The 22,570-nt window shown below is 31.7% G+C and overlaps 1 protein-coding gene across 1 annotated transcript; it reads right to left on the bottom strand.

The window, feature by feature from the left end:
* Positions 1–214: 214 nt before the first annotated feature.
* On the bottom strand, positions 215–12,405 carry LOC114164161 (probable Ufm1-specific protease). Its single transcript, XM_028048709.1, has 12 exons — positions 11,732–12,405; positions 10,209–10,477; positions 9,932–10,019; positions 9,649–9,824; positions 8,923–9,013; positions 8,629–8,751; positions 8,423–8,470; positions 8,266–8,342; positions 3,954–4,042; positions 3,561–3,672; positions 3,192–3,294; positions 215–784 (listed from the first exon to the last, which is right to left on the bottom strand). Exons 1-12 carry the CDS (start codon positions 12,264–12,266, stop codon positions 555–557), a joined length of 1,941 nt encoding a protein of 646 aa, XP_027904510.1. The 5' UTR covers positions 12,267–12,405; the 3' UTR covers positions 215–554.
* Positions 12,406–22,570: the final 10,165 nt, after the last annotated feature.

Raw genomic sequence — 22,570 nt, 5'->3', positions numbered from 1 at the left:
AAAATAAAGTAGAAAGAAAGCATAGACGTAAAAATAATGAAAATAGAAATTTTTTAAAATTTTTATCTGTTAAAATAGAATTTAAAATTCTATTTACTGTCACAAATTGTTAAAATTTTGATTTCTTCTAAAATAATTTATCCAAACATGTTTTTGCTATAAAACATTTCATATCCTCTATGAAAAGAAATTATCCTCCAAAAAATTCTCCATCTAACTAAACATACTATAAAAGAAAACTTTATAACCATAAATCTGTTGTGAATAATTATACTTCTAAGCTTGACTGGACCTTAGATCCCAGACATGAGCAGGATTCCGATCATTGTGAATCGAATGACTTGAAAATGTATTTCACGAAAACGGAGTTAATCCCACATTCCTCCTTTCCCACGAAGAATACCTTTTGCCCAAGAATCAGCCCAATTACAGAACATTAATAATCCAAAAGTGAGGCAACGAATTACCAGAACTACATGTAACTAAGTGAAAAATTACTCTACATTGCAAGAAATAGGTATCCATTGGGAGCTCTCTGCAATAGAAGATAGGCCTCAGACCATGTTGGGTCTTTGGGGCAATAGTAGATTATAAAACTTATCATGCAAGAAGAAATTCTTTCCCTTGTTATCAACGGCCTTTTTCCACCCACACCATCCCCCATTCACTATTTTCTTTAGATCATCCGAACCTGTATAGTGGGGATCAAGTATTAAAAATGCACAGTCTCCACTTGATTCATTATAATCTACTCCCAAGAGTGTATATGCTAGTACACCACCACCTGCACTTAGAAACAAAATCATTATGAGAAATATAGTTACTCTTAGCCTCCCTGCCAAAAATTTCTAACAGCAGTACATAAATAAAACCTCACTGACTTGAATATGTAAATGAAAATATACTGCAGAGTTTAGAATTTCTATCCACCATACACAGAAGGTCAGACCAGATAAGCATAGAGAACCAAACCTTGATTCAAATCAAACTAACTGTATTTTGTAAGAATTTAAGTGAAATGGTATTTGGTTCAGTGAACTGGTGTATGAATGAAATACAAGCCTCTCTGTATTAATTGATTCAAACCTAGACACATTCTCACCAGTCTGTTCAATCCACTCTGACTCCTTTCTATTCCCCTCAATCGATATTATTGAGCTACAGAGCTAGTCAATGACAGCACCAGTCCCTCTGCCATCATTGAAGTCCTCATCATGTACTCGGGTCTATAGTCGTAGGCCCAAGAATAAGAAGCAGGATTGATTATTAATAGTATTTTGTTAGTTAGGATAGAATTGGAGGGGTATTAGGGGAATGCTTGATTCTGTTATATTTCCTTTTGTAACTGATTCTGTTAGAAAAGAGTGGGGTTGGTTATATTTTCCCTTTGTAAGAATATGGAGAATTATCGGGTGAACCCTCGCAATAGATATTTGGGTAGAGAGATTCATCTCTTGCATGCACCTCTGATACATACTGTATCATTGGAGCTCTCATTGAGAGAAGCTTGTCATTTGACGTACAAATACAAGAATGACTTCACATTGTCTTGACATCGATAAAACTGACCTCACAGCTATTAAGCTCAAGCTCCAGTCTCATGGAGCCTCCATTACTACCAAAAGTAGACCTCAAGTGGGGCTTCAACCAAATTCAAATGCCAAACGTGGACGTTCCCAAGACCTCTTTTCGAACTCATGAAGGACACTATAAATACCTTGTTATGCCTTCTGGGCTAGTTAATGCTTCAACCACATTCCGATCAACTCTGAACATGGTATTTTGTTTTACACGGTCTAGATCGGAGCATACATTTGTCCCATTTGCATGAAGTCTTGTGCTTGCTGGAAACACAATCCTTTGTAGCAAATGGGAAGAAATGTTCATTTGGCTTGTCCTCTACAAACTATCTAGGACATGTGGTCATTGCTCATGACCTTATCTTTAGTCGATGTGGGACTTCTAACAGAGTTCAAAAGAATTCTGGCAAGATCTAAACTGTTGTAGAGCAGCCACTCCCCACTGCTACTAAGGATGTGCAAGAATTCTTACAGCTTGCTAGTTATTATCGTAGGTTCATCCACGACTCTGAAAAAAATCACCTAACCTCTTACTGTTTTAACTAGAAGGATGAGTTTTCATCACCAGAGGCAGTGTTTGCTGTGCAAGATGGTGAAGACTCGACCCATTCTGCACAATGGCTTGTCCTTCAGAAGTCAACATGTTAAGGAAGCCACATGAGAGTCTGCAGCAACCACTCGTTCCAAGTTTCAAGATTTTAGCTTTGAGGACAAGGCTAATTCGGTTGGACAGGCTATTAATAGAAACCATTCCTCCAGGTGGAATAAGCCCATTCAGGTCTATAGTCATAGGCCCAAGAATAAGTTGGAGTTGGGATAATATAAGAGGGGTATTTGGGGAATGGTTGATTCTATCATATTTCCCTTCGTAAATGATTCTGTCAGAAGGGAGCGGGACTGGTTATATATTTTCCCTTTGTAAAATATGGAGGATTATTGGGTGAATCCTTGGAACAGATATTTGGGCAGAGAGATCCCTATCTTGCTTGGGAGAGCCCTGCTCTTTGGAAACTTCCCTTAGCTTTAGAATCTATTATTGTAATTCTCTAATTGCATGCACCTCTGATACATACCATATCAACACCATTCTCCACATCATTAACAAGTACAAGGATGAGGCAGCGTGCAGCACCCCTTTTTCATTTGTCTCTGCCAGGGCGAAAACATTGTCATGTTTACACCTGCCTATTCACTGGGACGATTCAATGAGTACCAGGCTGCAGTAGTGTCAACTGCTCTCATGCACTATACTATAGCTACTGTACTTTTGTGCCTGTAAGGAAGATTCTAACTTGAGGAACAAGGAATAGATAGGGTTCCACATTGCTGAGCTATTATTTTGCAGAACACGGCAGCTTCACAGGGCAAAAAGTGTCCAAACATAGTAAGGATTCTGACCAATTTTAAGAGAGAGCACATTCATTCATCTGTTTATAATGTTAGTGAAATAGGATTACTGACAAACTGTTACAAAAAACTAATCCAGGTTCTTCAACTGTTTTAAAATGTTTGGTTCACAGTATGGTCAGTTCTTTGGACAAGGCTATATCATATAGGGAAATGCCATATATAAATGGAAAATAAAAGAAAAAAGTGACATAATTTACTGACCAATCATAACTGGTGTATTTTGGTTCTCAAAGTGCACTGCTAGCTCTCTACATTTTTCCGGCAGCTCAGATCCAGATCTAACATTGATGACTTTGCATGTAACCTGTTAAATCACCCAATAAAAATATTGAGAACTCAATTAGACTCGCAAGAAATACATATTTCATGCACTTTGTTCAGTAATGGATAAAGAATTTAGACTCGAGTCTTCTTTGAGGGCTCAACATATATTGTTCTCATTTTAGTCAAAGAACCATAAGCACAATGTCCAGTCGGACTTTGGGCCCAAAAGCCTAGCTGCATCTAGATACAGTTTAATAATAAATATAAACTTGATCATTAAGAAATCCTAAGCTGAGCAACACTTACACCCAAAAGTTTGTCCAAAACAAAGCTCAATTCAATTGCACCGATCCATTCTCTTGATCCAATAAAAGAAGGGTCTTTATCACCAATCTCAACAAGTGTTTGCTGTATTTCCCTGAGAAAGTTGTAGGTTTGACCAGTTCAATCATGATCTTGCACAATGACAAAACAAGATTTTGCTCGGCACAAGTGAACTTCAGCAAGACTTACTGATTCATCAAATTTCCCATTTAAATGAAAAACAAAATGACTCTTTATATAACCAATTAAATAATACATTGCACAATAAAAATAAAAATGTCACAAAATTTTGAACCTGAAGTGACAAATAATGAAAGAAATTATATATTCCCTTGAAATAAAATTCACGATCAGACGAGAGTAAAATGTAAATACCTATGAGAAGGAACTTCTATGGACGTGTAGTTTTGAAGTCTGAACCATGAAATAATAGTCTGGAGAGAGCGGTATGCACAACCCCATCCCTAGGAAAATCAATTTTAGGGATTTAGTTAATGATATTACAAGAAAATTGAGATATTTTGTTCTAATGATATCTGCAATTTGCAAGTATGTAAACATAATGATGTTTTGTCATGTCCTTCCTTGACTAGACAAGAAGTCACACGCAGTAACTGGTGCATAACCGCACATAGCTTGATTAGTTTTAAGCCAAATAAAACAAGACTTAGTAAGCATGATTAGTCTTCTGTTGAACTAAGTAACAGTTTTAGGGATTTAGTTAATGATATTACAAGAAAATTGAGATATTTTGTTCTAATGATATCCGCAATTTGCAAGTATGTAAACATAATGATGTTTTGTCATGTCCTTCCTGGACTAGACAAGAAGTCACACGCAGTACCTGGTGCATAAGCGCACATAGCTTGATTAGTCTTAAGCAAAATAAAACAAGACTTAGTAAGCATGATTAGTCTTCTGTTGAACTAAGTAACAAAGTTCTTCTTTCGTATGTTATAAGATGACTGGCTCTCTGCCAGATCAGCATAGTAGTTTCTGAGTTAGTTAAGCTGTTGTTAATTGTTGCCAGCTCAGTAAAGTTAGTTCTCAGTTAGTAAAGCTGTTGCTAACTATTGCCAGCTCAACAAAATTTGTTAGAGCATCTCCACCCGATAACCTTTCTTTTTTCTTGAAATAGAGGAAAGGATTACCAACTCAAGGAAAGACAAAAAAAGCCAAGTTTATGTTTCCACAATTTGCATTCCTTGTGCAGCTACACATGAGATGGCCTTAGTTTTCCTTTTGTTGTCTCCTTTCAGTTTTTATCAGCAAAGAAAAATGGTATATTAATGTTGCTGGATATTGATAATATTGAATGAAAACTGTTAAACTATAGGAGAGAGAGACATTGAGAAGAAAACATGTTTCTGATACAGCACAAATGCTTTATTTATATTGAGAAAACAATATCAAATACAATAAATATAGAGATTTGATATCCTCTATTAATAAAAAAATGATACGGGAATAAATAAAAGTTCCTAGTATTATTAAGGATCTGCACCTTATTTCTATAATTATAACACTCCTCAGTTGGAGCACATAAATCGTTTGTGTCCAACTTGCTACAGATATGATTGATCCTTGGTTCTCTTAGTGACTTGGTGAATATGTTGTTGAAAGGGGAGCTTGTTCAACTCAAGTGAAGATGGTTTTGATGATGTCCAAGGCTATGCATCATGTGCATCACTGGTTTAGGATTAGTCTTGATTTTCTAGTTTGTGCATTAGATGTTGTAGATCAAGAATTACATGTAAAACAAGCTTGAATTGGATTAAATCAGCTATCAAACTTTTGAATGTGTCAAAAGCAGAACTCGTAAATGGATTAAATACTTACCTAATAGATTATATGAAGGCACTGCACTGATGCAGTGAAAATACACTCAAGATAATCTATTAGGTAAATACCTAATCCATTAATTACTGCAACAGAACTTTGGTATAAAAACAGTTTTGAAATCAGTTTTAAAAGAGAGAGAAAAAATAACTGAATTACATAGAAACGAACTGAGAGACTTCTTTTTCTGAGATCAAGATACACAGAGTTCTTGTGCTTTATTGGGAGATCATTCAATGGGACATTCAAGAAGATTGATGGTGGATTCAACCTTGATGGGTCAAGCTTAGATCTAGGATCAAGTGACAAATCTGCATATCCACTAGATGTATTCGTTCCTTGCTTCTTTCTTATTGTATTTTTGTTCATAGTTGATTCATTGTGTAAAGTGAAGATCTAGGTGCAATTGTGTGGACGCATTGCATCTAGGGGGAGTTCTTGATTTGTAGATCAAGCTCCTTAGTCTTTAGGGTCTTGAATTATATAGATGCTCTTGTAATTCTTATAATTCTATTGATTTAGTGGAATCCTCCTAAGTGGGTTACTTAGGAGAAAACTGGATGTAGATTCATTTTGAATCGAACCAGTATAAAAATTGTTGTGTTCTTTGTTTCTCTCATCTTTTATGCCTTTCTTAATTGTTTTAATCAGTCCATTAATACAGAACTGGAAAACTGGTTGTTTGGGGTCATAAAGATTAAAGAAACATTCAAGATTCATTTAAAATCAGTAAAAGATTCAATAACCACTTCACCCCCTCTCTTGGTTGGGTTATATTAGATAGATTTGTTTTAACATATGTCAGCCAAGGGTTCACTAGAGCTGAGAAATCTAGTAGAGATGTATCTAAAGTCCAGCTTTGACCATGTTAAATAACAATCTACCTCTATATATTTGATCCTCAAACTACCTTTTTCAAAACTATGCTGGCCGGATAGACCTAATATCTCATGATTTTTTTTTCATGAGTAAACCTTTCTCTCAGGTTCGAGTGCACTGTTCTGGCAATCATTGGTGAGCACATGGCTGGGATGTGTCAAGCCAATCTATCCAACCATAAACCTCCTCTGATGCAACCCTAACCCTAAGGTAGGGCTCCATCCGTGTTCACTTAAATGGTTCAATCTAATTTTCTCTCTCCTAATTATTTTATTTTATTCTAGATTGCAAGAAAAAAAATGTGTCTTCCAGCAACCAACCAACATTCATAACAGATTTCCCATCTTTTCTATTTAAGAAGATGGCGAGTCTAACTATTTAACTTGGGCTCCAATCTCACTACAATTGCTAAATTTGTTCCTACAGAAGAATTTGAACAAGGAATGAAGATTCATAACATGTTACCCCATACGAAAGAAGGAGGCATTAAGTTGAAACCATGTGTTTCTAAAACAATACAGATGCTTTATTTATATTGAGAAAAATAAATAAAGGAAATTTGATATTCTCTAATAATAAAGATATGATGTTGGCATATATAAAAATATTCCTAATATTACATATATAATCTAGATATTCCTAATTATTAAGGATCTGAGTCTTATTTCTATAATTATAACAAAAACGATTTACATACATATTTTCCTTTTATGCATAACTAGTTGGTTACATGACATTCAATACCCTATTGCACATAAACGTAAAGTAAGCAGCTTTTTGTGTCTCTGTTTATAGAATCCAAGCACCCATAACACCCTATCCCAACGAATCACAATTACATACAAGAGAACCTGAAAGGAAACCAGCAAGGAAATGCCAAGAATCCAACATTCCGAATTTCTCATTCATAGTTTCATAGACTATTATAAACAAGCACCAAACTATTAATAGACTAGTTCAATTTTGTTTTTTATTATTATTTTTTGCACATAAATAATTTCAGACCATAATTTGGTTTCAAATAATTTCTCCCCTATCGCTATCCAAACCATAATTTTCAACTCCTTAAACAAGATTAGGTTAATCAGATAATATCAAACCAGTCAGCAATAAAGAAAATGTTTGTGTCCACACAGATGTGTAATTTAAATTGAGCACAAGAAAAAGATGACATGTATTTAATGAACATGTAACAACCATTACTGCATTTTAATGTCACTCTATACATGCTGGAAAAGCTCCAAAAATTTCTATGGTTGTTTGTAAACAACCCTCGGTTGGTTATGTTAAATGCAACGTGATGGGGCAACTCATGGGAATACTGTATTTGCAGCTGAGCTGCTATTTTTGGAGGTACCAAAGGGGAATAAATAGGTGGCTTCTCTTCATATCGCGGTATTGATGGTACTCTAAAGGCTGAAATTATTGGTGCTATCCTTGGCATAGAATTAGCTGTGGTTCAGGGTTGGACTTCTTTATGACTTCAAAGTGATTCCATATTAGTGGTTGCATCCAGCACTAATCCTAATATTGTTCTTTGGTGCTTTCAAGGAAGATGGAACTGTTCCTTGGCCATCAGGTATTGTTTAAATTTTAAAATCTCTCGTATTTTTAAAGTAGGTAACAAATGTGTTAATAGATTAGCTAGTTTGTCGGTGAATTTGAAACAAGAGTTTCTTTGGTTTGAAAATATGCCTACTTGTTTGAAGCTAGATATTTTAGAAATAGGTTTGGTTTACCCAAATTTAGATATTATTGATTGCATGGGCTTGGGTTTGTCCTCGCATGTTATTTTGTATCCTTGCTTTTTCTTTCGCTTTTTTAATAATATATCATCATGGAGCATATGATTGTTGAGGTATGAAGTGTCAACCTAATTGGAATATCGTATTCTCATAATGGTGTTATCTTGATTGATGCCTTCACTTAAAAAAAAAAAACCACTACTGAGCAGAAGAATTGCAATTACCGAATCATTATATCCTTCGTGAAGATAATGGAAGTATTCATAGGAACCTTGAACAAGGGAAACAGTTCCCCCAGTAACTGCATAAACCACAACCATTTCAAATGAGACAAAGAAGAAATACATTTAGAATGAGAAACAGACCAGAAGAGCAACTTACCACCGCTACTTGGAATCCCAAAGTGGACATCTCTGAGCAAAGTTGAACCTAGTATTCCCAATAAATATTAAGAAACTTAGAGCATATGACATATTTTAAGGAGTTAGTATAAGAAAATACAACCTGAAAAGAGGCAGTTGCAATCTTAATCCTTAGAGCATCAATACAACAACATAAAGAGCAACTCATTCAAGTGTATATATTACCTTTCTGCAGAGAGACCATATCATTGCTCTTCAATTTCGAAAAATCCAAGGCGTTAGAAATTCTTAAAAGGGGACGATCATAGGGTAATCCCAACCTTGAGTGCAGGGATCTCCTAACTTCAACTGCATAAATCATGAACACCTCATAAATAACTAATACTAACATGCGCAGGTCATAAATGATAAAGTAGATTGGAAAAACCCTAATGTTATAGTATAGTTTTTTCTATACTTTCAAATGACAAGTATATTGTAAAAGAATTATCCTATCTATTTTAGAGTTCAACAGCATACCTTGCTTCAGTTCTGTCTCCCCAAAACTTAGTTCATAGAAAACAGTTATTGGATGCAGAATACCAGGAGGACTAAAGTGATAAGATTTTAGCTGACAAATAAATAAATTGCTAGTCAATCAAAAGAACAATGAGTACTAAGCACAGTGAAAATATATCTTTATTATGAAACAACAATAACTAAATTAAATAATAAAATTTCACAGAAATAAAATCAATTTCTTTTGTCACTAATAATCATTAATAATCATTATGGTGTTTTGCAAAACAAGGTAATATTTTTTTCATACCACACTTTCACTATGAGAAAATATGCAAATTATATCATTAGTATCTCACATCAATGTATATTAATTTCTAATTTTTTCATTTGCAAAATCAATCCTTAGTACCTATCAAAGGTGATGAGTCTGGTTCTTTCTAACCATTAAATCTAGAAATATTCATCCTGGTGCATTACAGCCCATATTGAATTGAAATTATCACTTTCACAGGTGAGTTGTAGTATACAAAGAAATAATGCACATATTTGAGAGTATATTACTATATTTTCAAGAGAAAAGCAAAAAAATTCATTTGAAACTGTAATGATAGGATTGGGGAATGACAATAAGTCATTGTACATGCATTAACTATAGAAGGATGATCTTCTAGAGAATTGGAATCACCGTGGAATTTAGAACCATAGAAAGCTTATGTAACTGGAAAAATGAATCCATATTCTCACCTGGGGATGTCGGGCCAAAAGGTTGGGCAACATTAACTTCTGCACTATATTTAACTGGTCAACTAAACCAGGTACGATTAAACTTGAAACTGCATATTTTAGTGGAAGCTCCCTGGAAGAATAGCAGAGTACATCTAGCTTAATATCCACAACAAGGAGTCTAGCTTCATCCTCAACTGAAAGCAATTATTCCACTTCAAATAAGAAAAGCTACAAACAAAAAGTAAATCATATTTTTCAATGAGAATATACTGGACATCAAATACAATCCACTAATCTTGACCTGGAGAGTATTCTGCAACAGGCACAGTAGAAGCTGATGATGTCCCGAAGCTATTAAATAGAACACTAACTTGAATAGTATCTGCATTCTAAGAAGATAAAAATTTCACAAAATGGGCAATGGTAGTCATTTGACTATTCATTAAGTACATGACAAAGGGAAAAAAATAAAGACAGATAAAAAGAAAAATCACAAATACTATCAGAAAATATATGAAAAAACCAAAAAGTTGAAAAGAAAATGGGAGAAGATAAAAAACAATTATAACACTTGTTACCTTTGCAGAAAAAACTGGTGAGCCTGCTTTACTGCCAATGGAAAAGTATGAACATGATAGTGAGCTTGCATCGAAGCCATCATCATCCTCAGCCAAAGTCTTGATCTTGGAGAGGTCTGCATAAAAGTCTAATTGTACACCTCTAATTATGACAGGAAGAGGTATATCCTGAGAGGTTTTCTTTGTTGTTTCTAACATGTACACAGCCTGAGGGTCTTTTAACTTGGCAATAACAGCTTCAGCAGTCTGTACATATGCCTTCTCAACATCTGCAGAACAAATTTGTCCAGAATTTATGGCATTTAGAACAAAGTGATAGTGATGATAGATGTATCTTGGATAATTCCCAACTATCTAGACGTTTTCCTGTGAATCTGAACACTAAAACGTACCCAAATTCTATTACATCACTTCTTGACTCATAGCAGTTATGTCAAATTCATATTTCTACTGTGAATCTCTAATTTCACTGTCCACTGTTCCTCTGTAACCCAATATTTTTTGGTTTCTTTAAAATATTGTTGTATAGAATCTTGAGCTCAAATTAAAGTCTTTCCAACTAGAAATTTCATTGTAGATCACAGCTAGAGTCCTGTGTTGAACAACTTCCATCAACAAAGGTAAAACTTTGCAACTCTCTTGCGGCCTTTACTTTTCTCAACACAAGACAGTTAGCGGAATTTGAACGTGGTATTCTGCCCAATCACTACATTGCACCTCTGTATTCTTCACTTTTCTCACAAAGCCTCCTGCTTTTTTCTTAGGTCTAATCCCTACCGTTGTCAATCATAGACTAATCCCCAAAGGTGTAGAGTGCTATTTATAGGACAACTCCTCTACCTACATATGCTTCTCAAATCAAACGATTAGAGATCAAACCCGTCACATGCTTAAAGAGGATAGCGGTATGTAAACTTAAGGGCCCGAACTACTCGCACCTTGTGAATAATCCCCACTTTGTTTAATAATAGGGCTATGAGAAATGGTTTGTAAACATAAGGACATCTAAGGAGACGTCAAGAAGAACTCGGGAGGACTCTATTTAGACTTATCCGACTAGACCAATCATTCATGCATCTATTTGGTTAAGGACATGTTTAAACGAGCTTCTGTATGTATAAGCATTTCTAGAGGAAAAAAAAATAAGAAAAAAAAAATGAAAAATGAACTTTGTCATAATCTAAAATTAGCTTATTTATAAGTTAAAAAAAAAAATTGGATAAGACAATTTTAGCTAATGAAAAAACTAATTTCAGTTTTTTTCTATTTTTATTTTTTGTAAGTGTTTAGTTCAAACATTAAACTTCAAAGTGGCATATAATCTTCTTATAAGCTCCTCTTAAACCCGAATGCAAACCTAAAGTGAAATCAGGAACTTACAAAGTACAACATTGTGACTCTGATTAATAATAACGAAAGTTAAATCTAAAAGGACTATTCAGTTGCAGCAGAGATTATGTTTCTGCAAATATCAACCTCTTTCACTGAACCAGAGAAAGAGCACGAGAATAAGGAATACCTACCGGTTGGATTTTTGAGAGCATAATAGAGTGGCAACTTAATCGGAAGCTCACAGCGAAGCAGGCAACCATTCTCCCACAAACACTTCTCCGAATCCCGTTCCTCTATTACCGATGGAACAGCCTCAAGGCTCGTTGCATTCCCACTCTCAGAGACAAAAAACCGCAGGTCGCCAGAATCTGAACCGCAAACAGCTCCAATCACCGGGCGATCTGTTCCTTCCCCATAGAGAAGTTTCCGCAATGAACGTGCGGCGTCCACGGCCGCACGAGCGTCGGATTCCTTGCCGGAGGCTACGGCTCCGATGAGTTCAAAGCCTCTAGGGAGTAGTGTGCTCAGGTCCTCCGATTCCTTGGGTAAATCGGGCGAGGAGGAGGAGGGGAGAGAGTGGATACATCGGAGAAAGGAAGCGACGGTGAGCGGCGGGAGGAACGGGGATCCAACGAGCCAGAAATGGATTCCAGGGTCGGATCCTTTGGTGGTGAGTTGCTTCGGGCGGCATAGCAGTCTGACAGCACGGTGATTATCATCAGCCATCGAAATTGTCTTTGTTTTCTGCCTCCAATTCCAATTCCAATTCAACGAAACGATGGAATTGGGGGAAACGGCTTCTCTTTTCACTTGAAACGGTACGAACAAGGATGAGTCTTCATGGTCAGTTATGTTTTGTTGGCTTAAGGGCGGACCTTGGATTAATAAAAAGAAATAGAGTTTTAAATAAATAATGAAGAATAATAGAAAAAAATATACTTTTAATTTAAAAATTAATTTCATTAATTTTTGTTCATATCTAAAACAATTAAATATGTCTAATGGTTATACGTGTATTTATTAAAAAACTAATATTAATAAACAATAAATTTGAAATAAATAAAAATTTAAAATTTATAAAATAAAATCAAAAGGTGAAAGATTGCATATTAACTTATAATTTTACCTTTAACATAGTTTACTAAATAAAAGTTATACACGTAATCAATTACAGAGTTTAAACAAAATTAATCAAATTAAATTTTTTGTATCAAAATTGTAAAAAAATTAATTTTTTATTTTAGATTTAACTATAAAGTAAAATTCTCTAAATATATTTTTGAAAATAATTATAAATATGAGTACTATTTATTAAGTGACAAAAATAACTAAAAAAATAAAACAATGAGTCAAATTAGTCATTCATATATAACATTCATAATTTTATTTATTTATTTTCTTCTAAGTAAATTTAGTTAGTATTTAATGTGGTTCTTTAATTTTATTTTATTTTTTGTCCTCAATTTTCATTCTTCATTTATTTATAAGGAACAAATGTAATTCATTATATTAATAGGGTGATAACACCGTTTGATAAATTATAATGTATTATTATTTCAAACTTTTTTTTTTTTAAGTTTTTTGTTTAAGTTCTCTTTTTTTCTTTTTTCACCTTATATCATCTCGTTACCTTCTTGATCATCCATTCTTTTCCACTATTACTTTTATTGTCTTAAGAGTTTGGAGATCATTGTCTAGTTGGTGATGTATTTTTTGGTGGAGAATTACACCAATTAGAGCATAATTATATTTACTTTATGATTTAAACATTTTTTTTCTCTTAATCGAGTGAGGTGTGGTTGTGTACGCAGGGTAAAGAAAAGAAATTCTAAGAGTGTGTTTACATGTAATGATTTTATAAATATGATGATTTGCGAAGACGAATTTCATATTTTTATTCGTATTTGCATGAAAGAATTTGAATAGATATGAAGAGATGAATTTGAGAGTGATCAGCCAAATCTTATCTCTTAAAAAATGTGAAGATTTATAATGATATATGTTAATTTTACCATTATAACCTTATGAGTGCCTTCAATTGCCATTAAATCCAAGGCATTTTAAATGAAGTTGTGAGGTTGGGAGGTGGTACTCTTTCTCTAATAGTGCTCTCTTTTGTTTTGGTGGTCGTGTTGTAGGTGAATAATAAAACTTGCATCGAGAGCATTGTGAGAGTTGTAGAAGTGATGAAGTTTGTGTTGCCTTATCTCCTATCCATGTAAACAAATGTCCTATTGAGGTTACGTGGGTGTGGGAGGGGAGGAATCAGTTATTCGATTCCTTTAGTATCTATAACAATCAATATACAAAGATGATTCCTCTTTTATATTCACATTTCAAAATACCAATTTTACCCTTTAAAATATAATTATTTATAATTTTTTTTTAAATTGACCATTACTTTTACAAATATTTTTATATAAAATCGTTTATCTCTGCTCTTCTTTTTTTCTCTATTTATCAACCATTATTCTCTCATCTTTTCTTATATATTTCACTTTATTTTTAATAAATATAATTTTATTTTATATATTAACTTAATAATATTACATTATCATCACCTACTAATATAATCACGTATATTTAAAAAATGCATACACACAGGCGCGACAGTGCATGTGTGTACGCTAGTATATTATAATTAGAATTATATATATATATATATATATATATATATATATATATATAATAATATGACAATATATTATATATAATAATATATATTTATATATAATAATTAATAATATATATATATATAATAATTAATAATATTAATATATGTATATAATAATAATAATTAAATATAACAATAAAATATATATATATATATATATATATATATATTTATATATAATAATTAATAATAGTAATAATATATATACTAACTAATAATAATAAAATTATATATAAATAATAATTATATATTAATAAATGTATATAATAATAATTAAATATAACAATATAATATATATATATATATATATATATATATATATATATAATTAATAATAATAATATTAATTATTATAAAATTAGTAATAATAATTTATGTAAATAATATTTGTATTAGATAACTATTTTTAAAATTTAATATGTTTAATTCATCTAAAAATCATTTTATATTATTTTTACCAATAAGGTAATTTAGTAATCTTCATATTTTATTTATTATTATTTTTTATCTATCACATCACTAAAATCATTTACTAAATGTTACAAAATTCATCTTTAAATCAATTTACTTTACTTTCCAAATCCACCCAAAAAAACATACATATTCATTCACTCAAATCCACCCAAATTGATTACCACACCCTCCTCTAAATCTATCTCTTAAAAAAAACATATCCTAAAGAAAGAAAAAAAGTAAAAAAACAAAAAGTGGAGAGTGGAGGGTAGACAAGAAAGGAAGAAAGGGAAAAATAAAATAATATTATTTTAAAGGATAATATATATTTGTTTATAATACAAAATGTTTATATTATCATATAAAACATGATCTTGAAGATTTATTTTATTCTTTTATTCATTTGATTTGTTTTCAAACTAAGTTATAATAACAATTAAAATAATTTTAACTCAATCTTTTAATATCTAATAAATTATTATTTTAGTTTTTAAATAGCGTTGCTTGTCTCTCAAATATAAAATCTTCATATAAATTTTCAAAACAATAATTATGTATAAAGTTAGAATTCTTTTGTTAATCAAACTTAATCCATGATATATGTTCCTAAAAGTTATTTTAAAAATTAATTAATTTTTAAAATAAATCATTATTTTGTTTCAGATGTGTCTTTAAACACAGTTTAACAATCATTAAGAAAATTTTTAATAGTTTTTTTACAAAAATGGGTTGTTTTGACCATTTATTACAAGAATATGTTAATTTACTAATTAATTACATGTAAGGTCAGTTTACTGATTATTTAACTTTTTTATTTATGTACTTTTTTAAAAAATAATTTTTTAATAAATCATTATTTTGTTTCAGATGTGTCTTTAAACATAGTTTAACAATCATTAAGAAAATTTTTAATAACTCTTTTTACAAAAATGGGTTGTTTTGACCATTTATTACAAGAATAGGTTAATTTACTAATTAATTACATATAGGACCAGTTTACTAATGATTTGACTTTTCTATTTATATAAATAATTTTTTAATAATTTGATTCAAAACGTTTTAAATAAAATTTTATTAAAATTTTGATATTTTAAAACTCAATATTTTAAATTGTATTATAAAATTTACAATAATAAAATTTGATTAAAAATGTTTAAAATAAAATTTTATTAAAATTTTGATATTTTAAAGCTCAATATTTTAAACTTTATTATTAAATTTTATTATAAACTTTACAATAATAAAATTTGATTAAAAATATTTTAAATAAAATTTTATTAAAATTTTGATATTTTATTAAAATTTTGATATTTTGAAACTTAATATTTTAAATTTTATTATTACATTTTCTTATAAAATTTACAATAATAAAATTTTATTTAAAATATTTTTAATCATTAATTTTTTTTAAAAAAGTATATTAAATTTTAGAAATTATTATAAAATTTTAAAAAATAGAGAGAAGTCAACTCAGTAGTAAAGTGTCCGTACAATGTAATAAATTAGTAAATTGACTCATTTTTGTAATAAATAGCTCAAAACAACCTATTTTTGTGAAAAAACTAGTCAAATCATTAACAAACTCACCCTGTCATATAATTAATTAGTAAACTGACTCATTTTTGTAATAAATAGGTCAAAGCTGTGAGACCCCTTTTGTTTTCTATTTTACACTCTGTCCTAGGGAGGAATTGGGCTTGGCCTTTTCAAGGGCTCGAGTTCAGTCCATCTTGGAACCCCCAAGACCCCTTTACAATCACTTACTCTTCATTCTGCCACTTTTTACAGAGGATAGTTTCTCCCCCTCCCCTATAGTGCTGCAAGAGCTCTACTAGGGCACCAACTTTTGCCTGAGCTCATATCTCTATGTAAGTAGACCTCGACCTTTCTTTTTCCAACTGTGTTGTGGTGGCCCTGCTTAGGGTTCGTTCTTGTAACTCTATTTTGATTCAGGTATCGATATATTTCAGCTCCTTAATTTGTTCTTGGAGCTGTGGTGCTCTTCCTTAAAGTTCGGTTTTGTTTAGCTAAGTCTCATTAAGGTAAGGGAAGCTAGAGTTTCACGTTATTTCTATTTTATGCGATTAATGTTTTGTGAAATATGAGAAAATATTGAGAAGAACGTTAGTTTTTGGTGTATTTCCAAGTTAGGGGTTCAAATGTTCATGAAACTGTGATATTTGATGTTATTTTTCGTATTTCGGAAGCGTCAAGTGGTCGCTGGGCGACTATGTCTTTTTCTGATATGCACAATTTTAGTAAAATTGACTTTTCCGACTCATTAATCGTTGGATTTAGCTCAAATTTGGACATTTTGTTCATAACATGCTATTTTGTGGTGTGACCGGTTGGATCGTCGATTAAATGTATGTATCTTGAGAAATGTCTCACACATTACTACAGTGATTTTGGTTTTGTGATAATAAATTTTCTTAGGAATTTTGGTGTAAGAATTATGGTTGTGTGTTGTGCTTGATTGTATGGAATTGCAGGTACTTAAATGTTGGTACTCACTTATTTGGGATGAATACTATTTTGTGATATATGTATGTCATGGTATGCATTTATAAAGTATGAGATTAAATGAAATCTTGTTATGTTGAGTATGAAATGGAAAACATGACTTGTTTGGTTGGTGGTGGATTGACATGAGAGTATCCTGAACTCTAATAATCGTTCATGCTCACATAGAGCATAATGATTTATATGGTGAGAGTGGCAGGAGGTCCTAGTCTTGAGACATATTAGGCCCAAGACATTAGAGGATTAACCCTGTGTGTGGTTAGGTGATAACCCCTTGTGTCTAGACTCTGCAAAGTTTAGAAACCAGCACAGGTGCATACTTCCTTTAGAATTCTATATCAAGAGTATGATCCGGATATTGAGTTAGAAAGTGCTTCAATTGTTTGATTTCACATGTTTTGGGTGCTTACTTCTTTGCTTGTCTATAACCTGTTTAATAATCTTCTTGCTCAATAACATGTTAAATATTTTCCTCTAGCTTACCCTTTCTCTTTGTGTCTATTCTCTTCTTTGGCTTTTTCCTTTTGTGATGATCACCAAATCCTTGGTGGGAGCAGATGTGGAGACTCTTGGTGATCGTGATGTTGGCGGAGAGGCTGCGATGTAGTTAGGCTTCCTAGATCCTTTATTGCTCATTGTTGAGCATTTCTTCTTGTGTACTATTGTCTTGTAGTTTCTTGCTTTTTGCAAACATTTCCAATTTAATCTAATTTGTGTTTAGATTCTTTTCATGGCATTGTGTTGTGTCTTTGAGCTTCCATTCCAGTATAATTTAAGATAATTGTAGAAGGTTAATTCTAATATACTTTATATCGGTGCTCTATTTTATACTATAAACATGAGACGTTCTATAGATTATAATTATTCTACTAAATTACGTTACAAAAAAGCGACCCATTTTTGTAAATGAGTCTTTTTAATATAATTTCAATATATTTATTATTGAAAAGATAACTTATATTTCAATATTAATTTTGTTTTAAATTATTCTTTTCATTCTTAATTTTATCTTTTTATATTTAATTACTTGATTATTTAATAAATTATTAAAAAATAATTTATATTTAAAATATTAATTATTTTTTATACTATTTCTTTTCATTTTTAATTTTATTCCTTTATGAATTTTAATTACTTGATCATTTAATAAATTGAAATTTAAAAAGATATATTTTACTTTCATTTCTTAAAATAACATTATTTAAAAAATAATATATATTAATTATCAATACAAATTATTTACACTATCATATAAAAAATTATATCTCTAAATAGTTATTTTACTTTTTTTATCCATTTAATTTGTTTTTAAACTAATCCACCATGAAAATATAAATATATTTTAACATTAATCTATCATTTAATATACAATAAATTATTATTTTATTTCTTAAATAATACTATTATTTTATGAATTCTAGAACCTTCATATCAATCTTCAAAATCTGACTTAATAATATATAAAGTTTGAATTTTTTATAATCAATTTATTTTATTATAAAGAGATATCTTCTTTTGTGTTAATATTTCATATTTTTATTTTTATCTTTAATTATTTTAAAAATTAATTATTTATAAATAGTTTATCTTTAGCTGTTATTCTATCTTCTTTTGTGTTCGCTAATGCTATAAATTTTTAAAATCATTTGAAAAGTGAGTTAATTTTTAAAATAAATAAATAATTAATTACTTTATTTTATAATGTGTGTCCTTAAACAAATTTTTAATCATCATTAAATTTTTTTCTAACATGTTTTCAATATATTTGTTATTAAAGAATAACTTCTATTTAAAATATTAATTTTTTCTTTTATATTATTTTTTCATTCTTATTTTTATTATTTTCTTTTTCTTTTTTAATTTTATATTTTAATGCTTTCTAATTACTTTGTATTTAATAAAGTTTAATTTGGAAAAATATATTTCACTTTTATTTCTTTAAAAATTATTATTTAAAATTTAATATCTATTTATTAACAATAAAAATTTGTATTGTTTACGTTGTCATAATTTGTCTTTTTAAAAATTTATTTTATTTTTTTATCCATTTCATTTAATTCTAAACTGATGTAACGTAAAAAATAAAAAAATTTCAACTCTATCCTTTAATATCTAATAAATTATTGTTTTAGTTCTTTAGAATGATAATTTTTATATAATTGTGTAAACAAATGTATTATTCATAAATATATATTGTTTTTCAAATGATATTATTTTAATAAATTAAAAAAAATTCTAAATTTTATTTTATTAAAAAATCAAGTAATTATAAGTCATAAAAGGATAAAATAAAAAAATTAGTATAAAAAGTAATACTTTAAAATAAGTTATCCTTTAGTAATTTATTAAATGGCCAATCAACTACAAATTATTAGAGGATAAAATTAAGAATGAAAAAATAGTATAGAAATATATTTCCACTTTAGTATCAATAATATTAAAAATAAAATAAATGAATAAAAGAGTAAAATAAATTCAACTATGTGATGAATTTTATACGTTGAATTGGGGTTAAATCTTCAAATTGTATGATTTGGGTTGTTTGATGAAATTTGGGAATATTGTTTATATGATATTGCAAATGTGATAATTTGCTAGGTGAGACATCAATTGCTGGGTGAGTGGGCTTTCAAGAACCACTCGTTGAGCGAGTGGATAATCTTGCTAAGCAGGATTAATAAGGTTGCTCAGTCTTCCATGTTCACAGTTTTGTATGTTTAAGTAATCTTATAAGTTGTTAAGGAAATTGTCTATATATGTGATTTGTATGAGGATGGTTGGTATTGATCGAAGGAGGATTAGGATTTAGTTTTATTAGTGTATGCATTGATGTGGGAGTCCAAATGTTGGAGGTATACAAGGAGTAAATTCTAGAAAAAAGTATACAAGGAGCTAAATGCACCATTGGTTTTTACTTATACACCAACATTTTCATATGGGCCACTTAAAACCTACTTCTACACCCCTTCCTTTGTCTATTTTCACCCCTCCTACCACTCACTAAATAACCTTTGCCAAATGTTACCACGTGTTAGCATTCTAACACAAAATCAAACTAATCACATGCTGTCACCTTGTCATCTTCAATCTCTCATCCTTCTCCACAAATAAAAACCCTAGACAACCACCATGAAGCCAACGTCGTCGGAGCAATGCTAGAATCTGCAGTTCACATCGCAAGTGCACAACACAGACCTGTGTGACAAAGCTACACCAGATCAGAACCACGTACCTTACTTACGTGTTTCCCACTCTTTCCAACCAAAGTTGAGACAACCACATTCAAACCACCATGAATCAACGTTGTAGCACCACCAAATGCGTCATAGAATATGCCACTACAAATATGTATAAAATGTAAAACGCAACACATTTGTCCTTGTACATCATGTAACATCTTGGTCGGATATTACTAATTTAAAATAGAATAAAATAATATAGCAAAACAAAATTGCATTTATTATAATGTCTCTTTCCTAAGACGACGTGGGAAAATTTCAAACTTTAATACGCACAAAGATTCAATATATAAGTTTGACTCAAAGTCTACATCTCCAAAAACTAAATATAAAACTGGGTTACAAAATAGTATAAATAAGCTGTAAAATCCCATGCTGCTCTTTGGCACTACTCCTCACCAACTCCAACTGCAACACCATCTGCTCCCGTGTAACGAATTATACGATCATCGCTAAACACAAGTAAATAGGTGAATTAACAGTATAAATATATACACAATTCAAATACACACACACACACACACACACACACACACACTTATCAGAGAAACTTTATCTTCTAATTCCATAACACATGGACACCACCATGTTATCCACGTTCTACATCTTCAGATCACCTTTGGATATCCTTTGCGCCACAAGCCACAACTCATGGTTCTACCATCTACAAGTCATAGCTCATAGAAACACGTGCAAGAATATCATGCTACAGACCACACTCTATAATGCTAGGTGGAATTCCCAATACGAACAACAATTTGTACTCTCGACACAAGATTATCACATCATTGGCCACAACTTATGATTTCTCAATCGAGTGGAGACCTTCCGTACGAGCCACAACTCACACACTCATACTCGTACCACCCACCATTCCGAGCCACAACTCAAGGATTGCCACATGTTTACCCTCCAGTTTGAGCCATAACTCAATGAATGCCATTTTGAGCCATAACTCAAAGAATGCTCTAGCAAGATCCATCCTTAAGGTACCACCCAAAGCCTTGTGGACCACACAAATCCAAAGAAAACAAACCACTGCCCATGCATCATCTAGAGCTGTCAAAATGGGTTGGAACCCACGAGCCAAACCGGCTCACCACGGGTTCGGGTCGGGATGGGTTGAAATTTTTTTACAAATTTCAATACTGGTTGATTTTTGACCTAAATCATCTAGAACCTGGCTCACCCGGGTTGAACCTGTGGTGAGCCGGGTTGGCTCACCAACCCACAAATAAAGGATCACATAAGTGTTTTTTTGTAAGTTGGCTTTGCATTTGGGTCATGTTAGGTTGATTTTTTAGCTAACACATAGATAATTTGTATTTTTGTGATTTTGATTTGTATTTTGACTATATTAAAGTTTATTTAGATTTTAATTAGAATTATAATCTAGTTTTGATTGAAAAAAATAAAAAATTGTATTTTTGTTAATTAAGTGAGCTAGTGAGCCAACTCGTTTAACCTACCAACTCGCGGTGGGTCGGGCGGGATTCGAAGTTTTTTAGCTTGCTAATAAGTGACCCAGGTTGGGTTGGCTCACTAAGTGATCCGGGTTGGGTTGGCTCACTAAGTGATCAACCTGTGGTGGGTCGAGCCAGGTTGGGCTGGGTTGGGTCAGGTTACCCATTTTGATAGCTCTAGCGTCATCGCCTGACACTACATGAGCATCGTTAAGAGAAAACCAATTGCAGACCGCTTGGCGGAACCCATCTATTGTCAGGTGCTAAGTGCCTTAGAAGTCCCTAGTTCTATAGGTATCGTTTGGCGCGACCAATGCCACCGCAACGCGCCACGCGTTCCTAGTGCCACTATCCACACAGTTGTCACCTAGCGGAATCGTCCCCACCGCCAGGTGCTAAACGCTCCAATAACTCTCTGGATTTGTAGCTATCATTTGGCGGTCCAGACCTTACCGTCAGGTGCTACACCAGTACAATGAGTTGTACTGATTTTTTACAGTCCTGCTCAGTTTTTACCACACTTATTCCATACTAATACTTGTCCTTAGTATCACAATCCAAGCTAGTTATTGTAAACACCAATTCCAATCATAATCCATCTCATGAGCACTAATTCGCTAGGTGTTATCACATATGCACAATCTCAAGAATTCACATTTATTATTTCAACTGACCATT

This window comes from Vigna unguiculata, chromosome 9 (genome assembly GCF_004118075.2).
Source record: "Vigna unguiculata cultivar IT97K-499-35 chromosome 9, ASM411807v1, whole genome shotgun sequence".
Classification (NCBI taxonomy): domain Eukaryota; kingdom Viridiplantae; phylum Streptophyta; class Magnoliopsida; order Fabales; family Fabaceae; genus Vigna; species Vigna unguiculata.
Note: the sequence above shows the minus strand (reverse complement) of the source record. Positions and strands in the feature narration are given on the sequence as shown.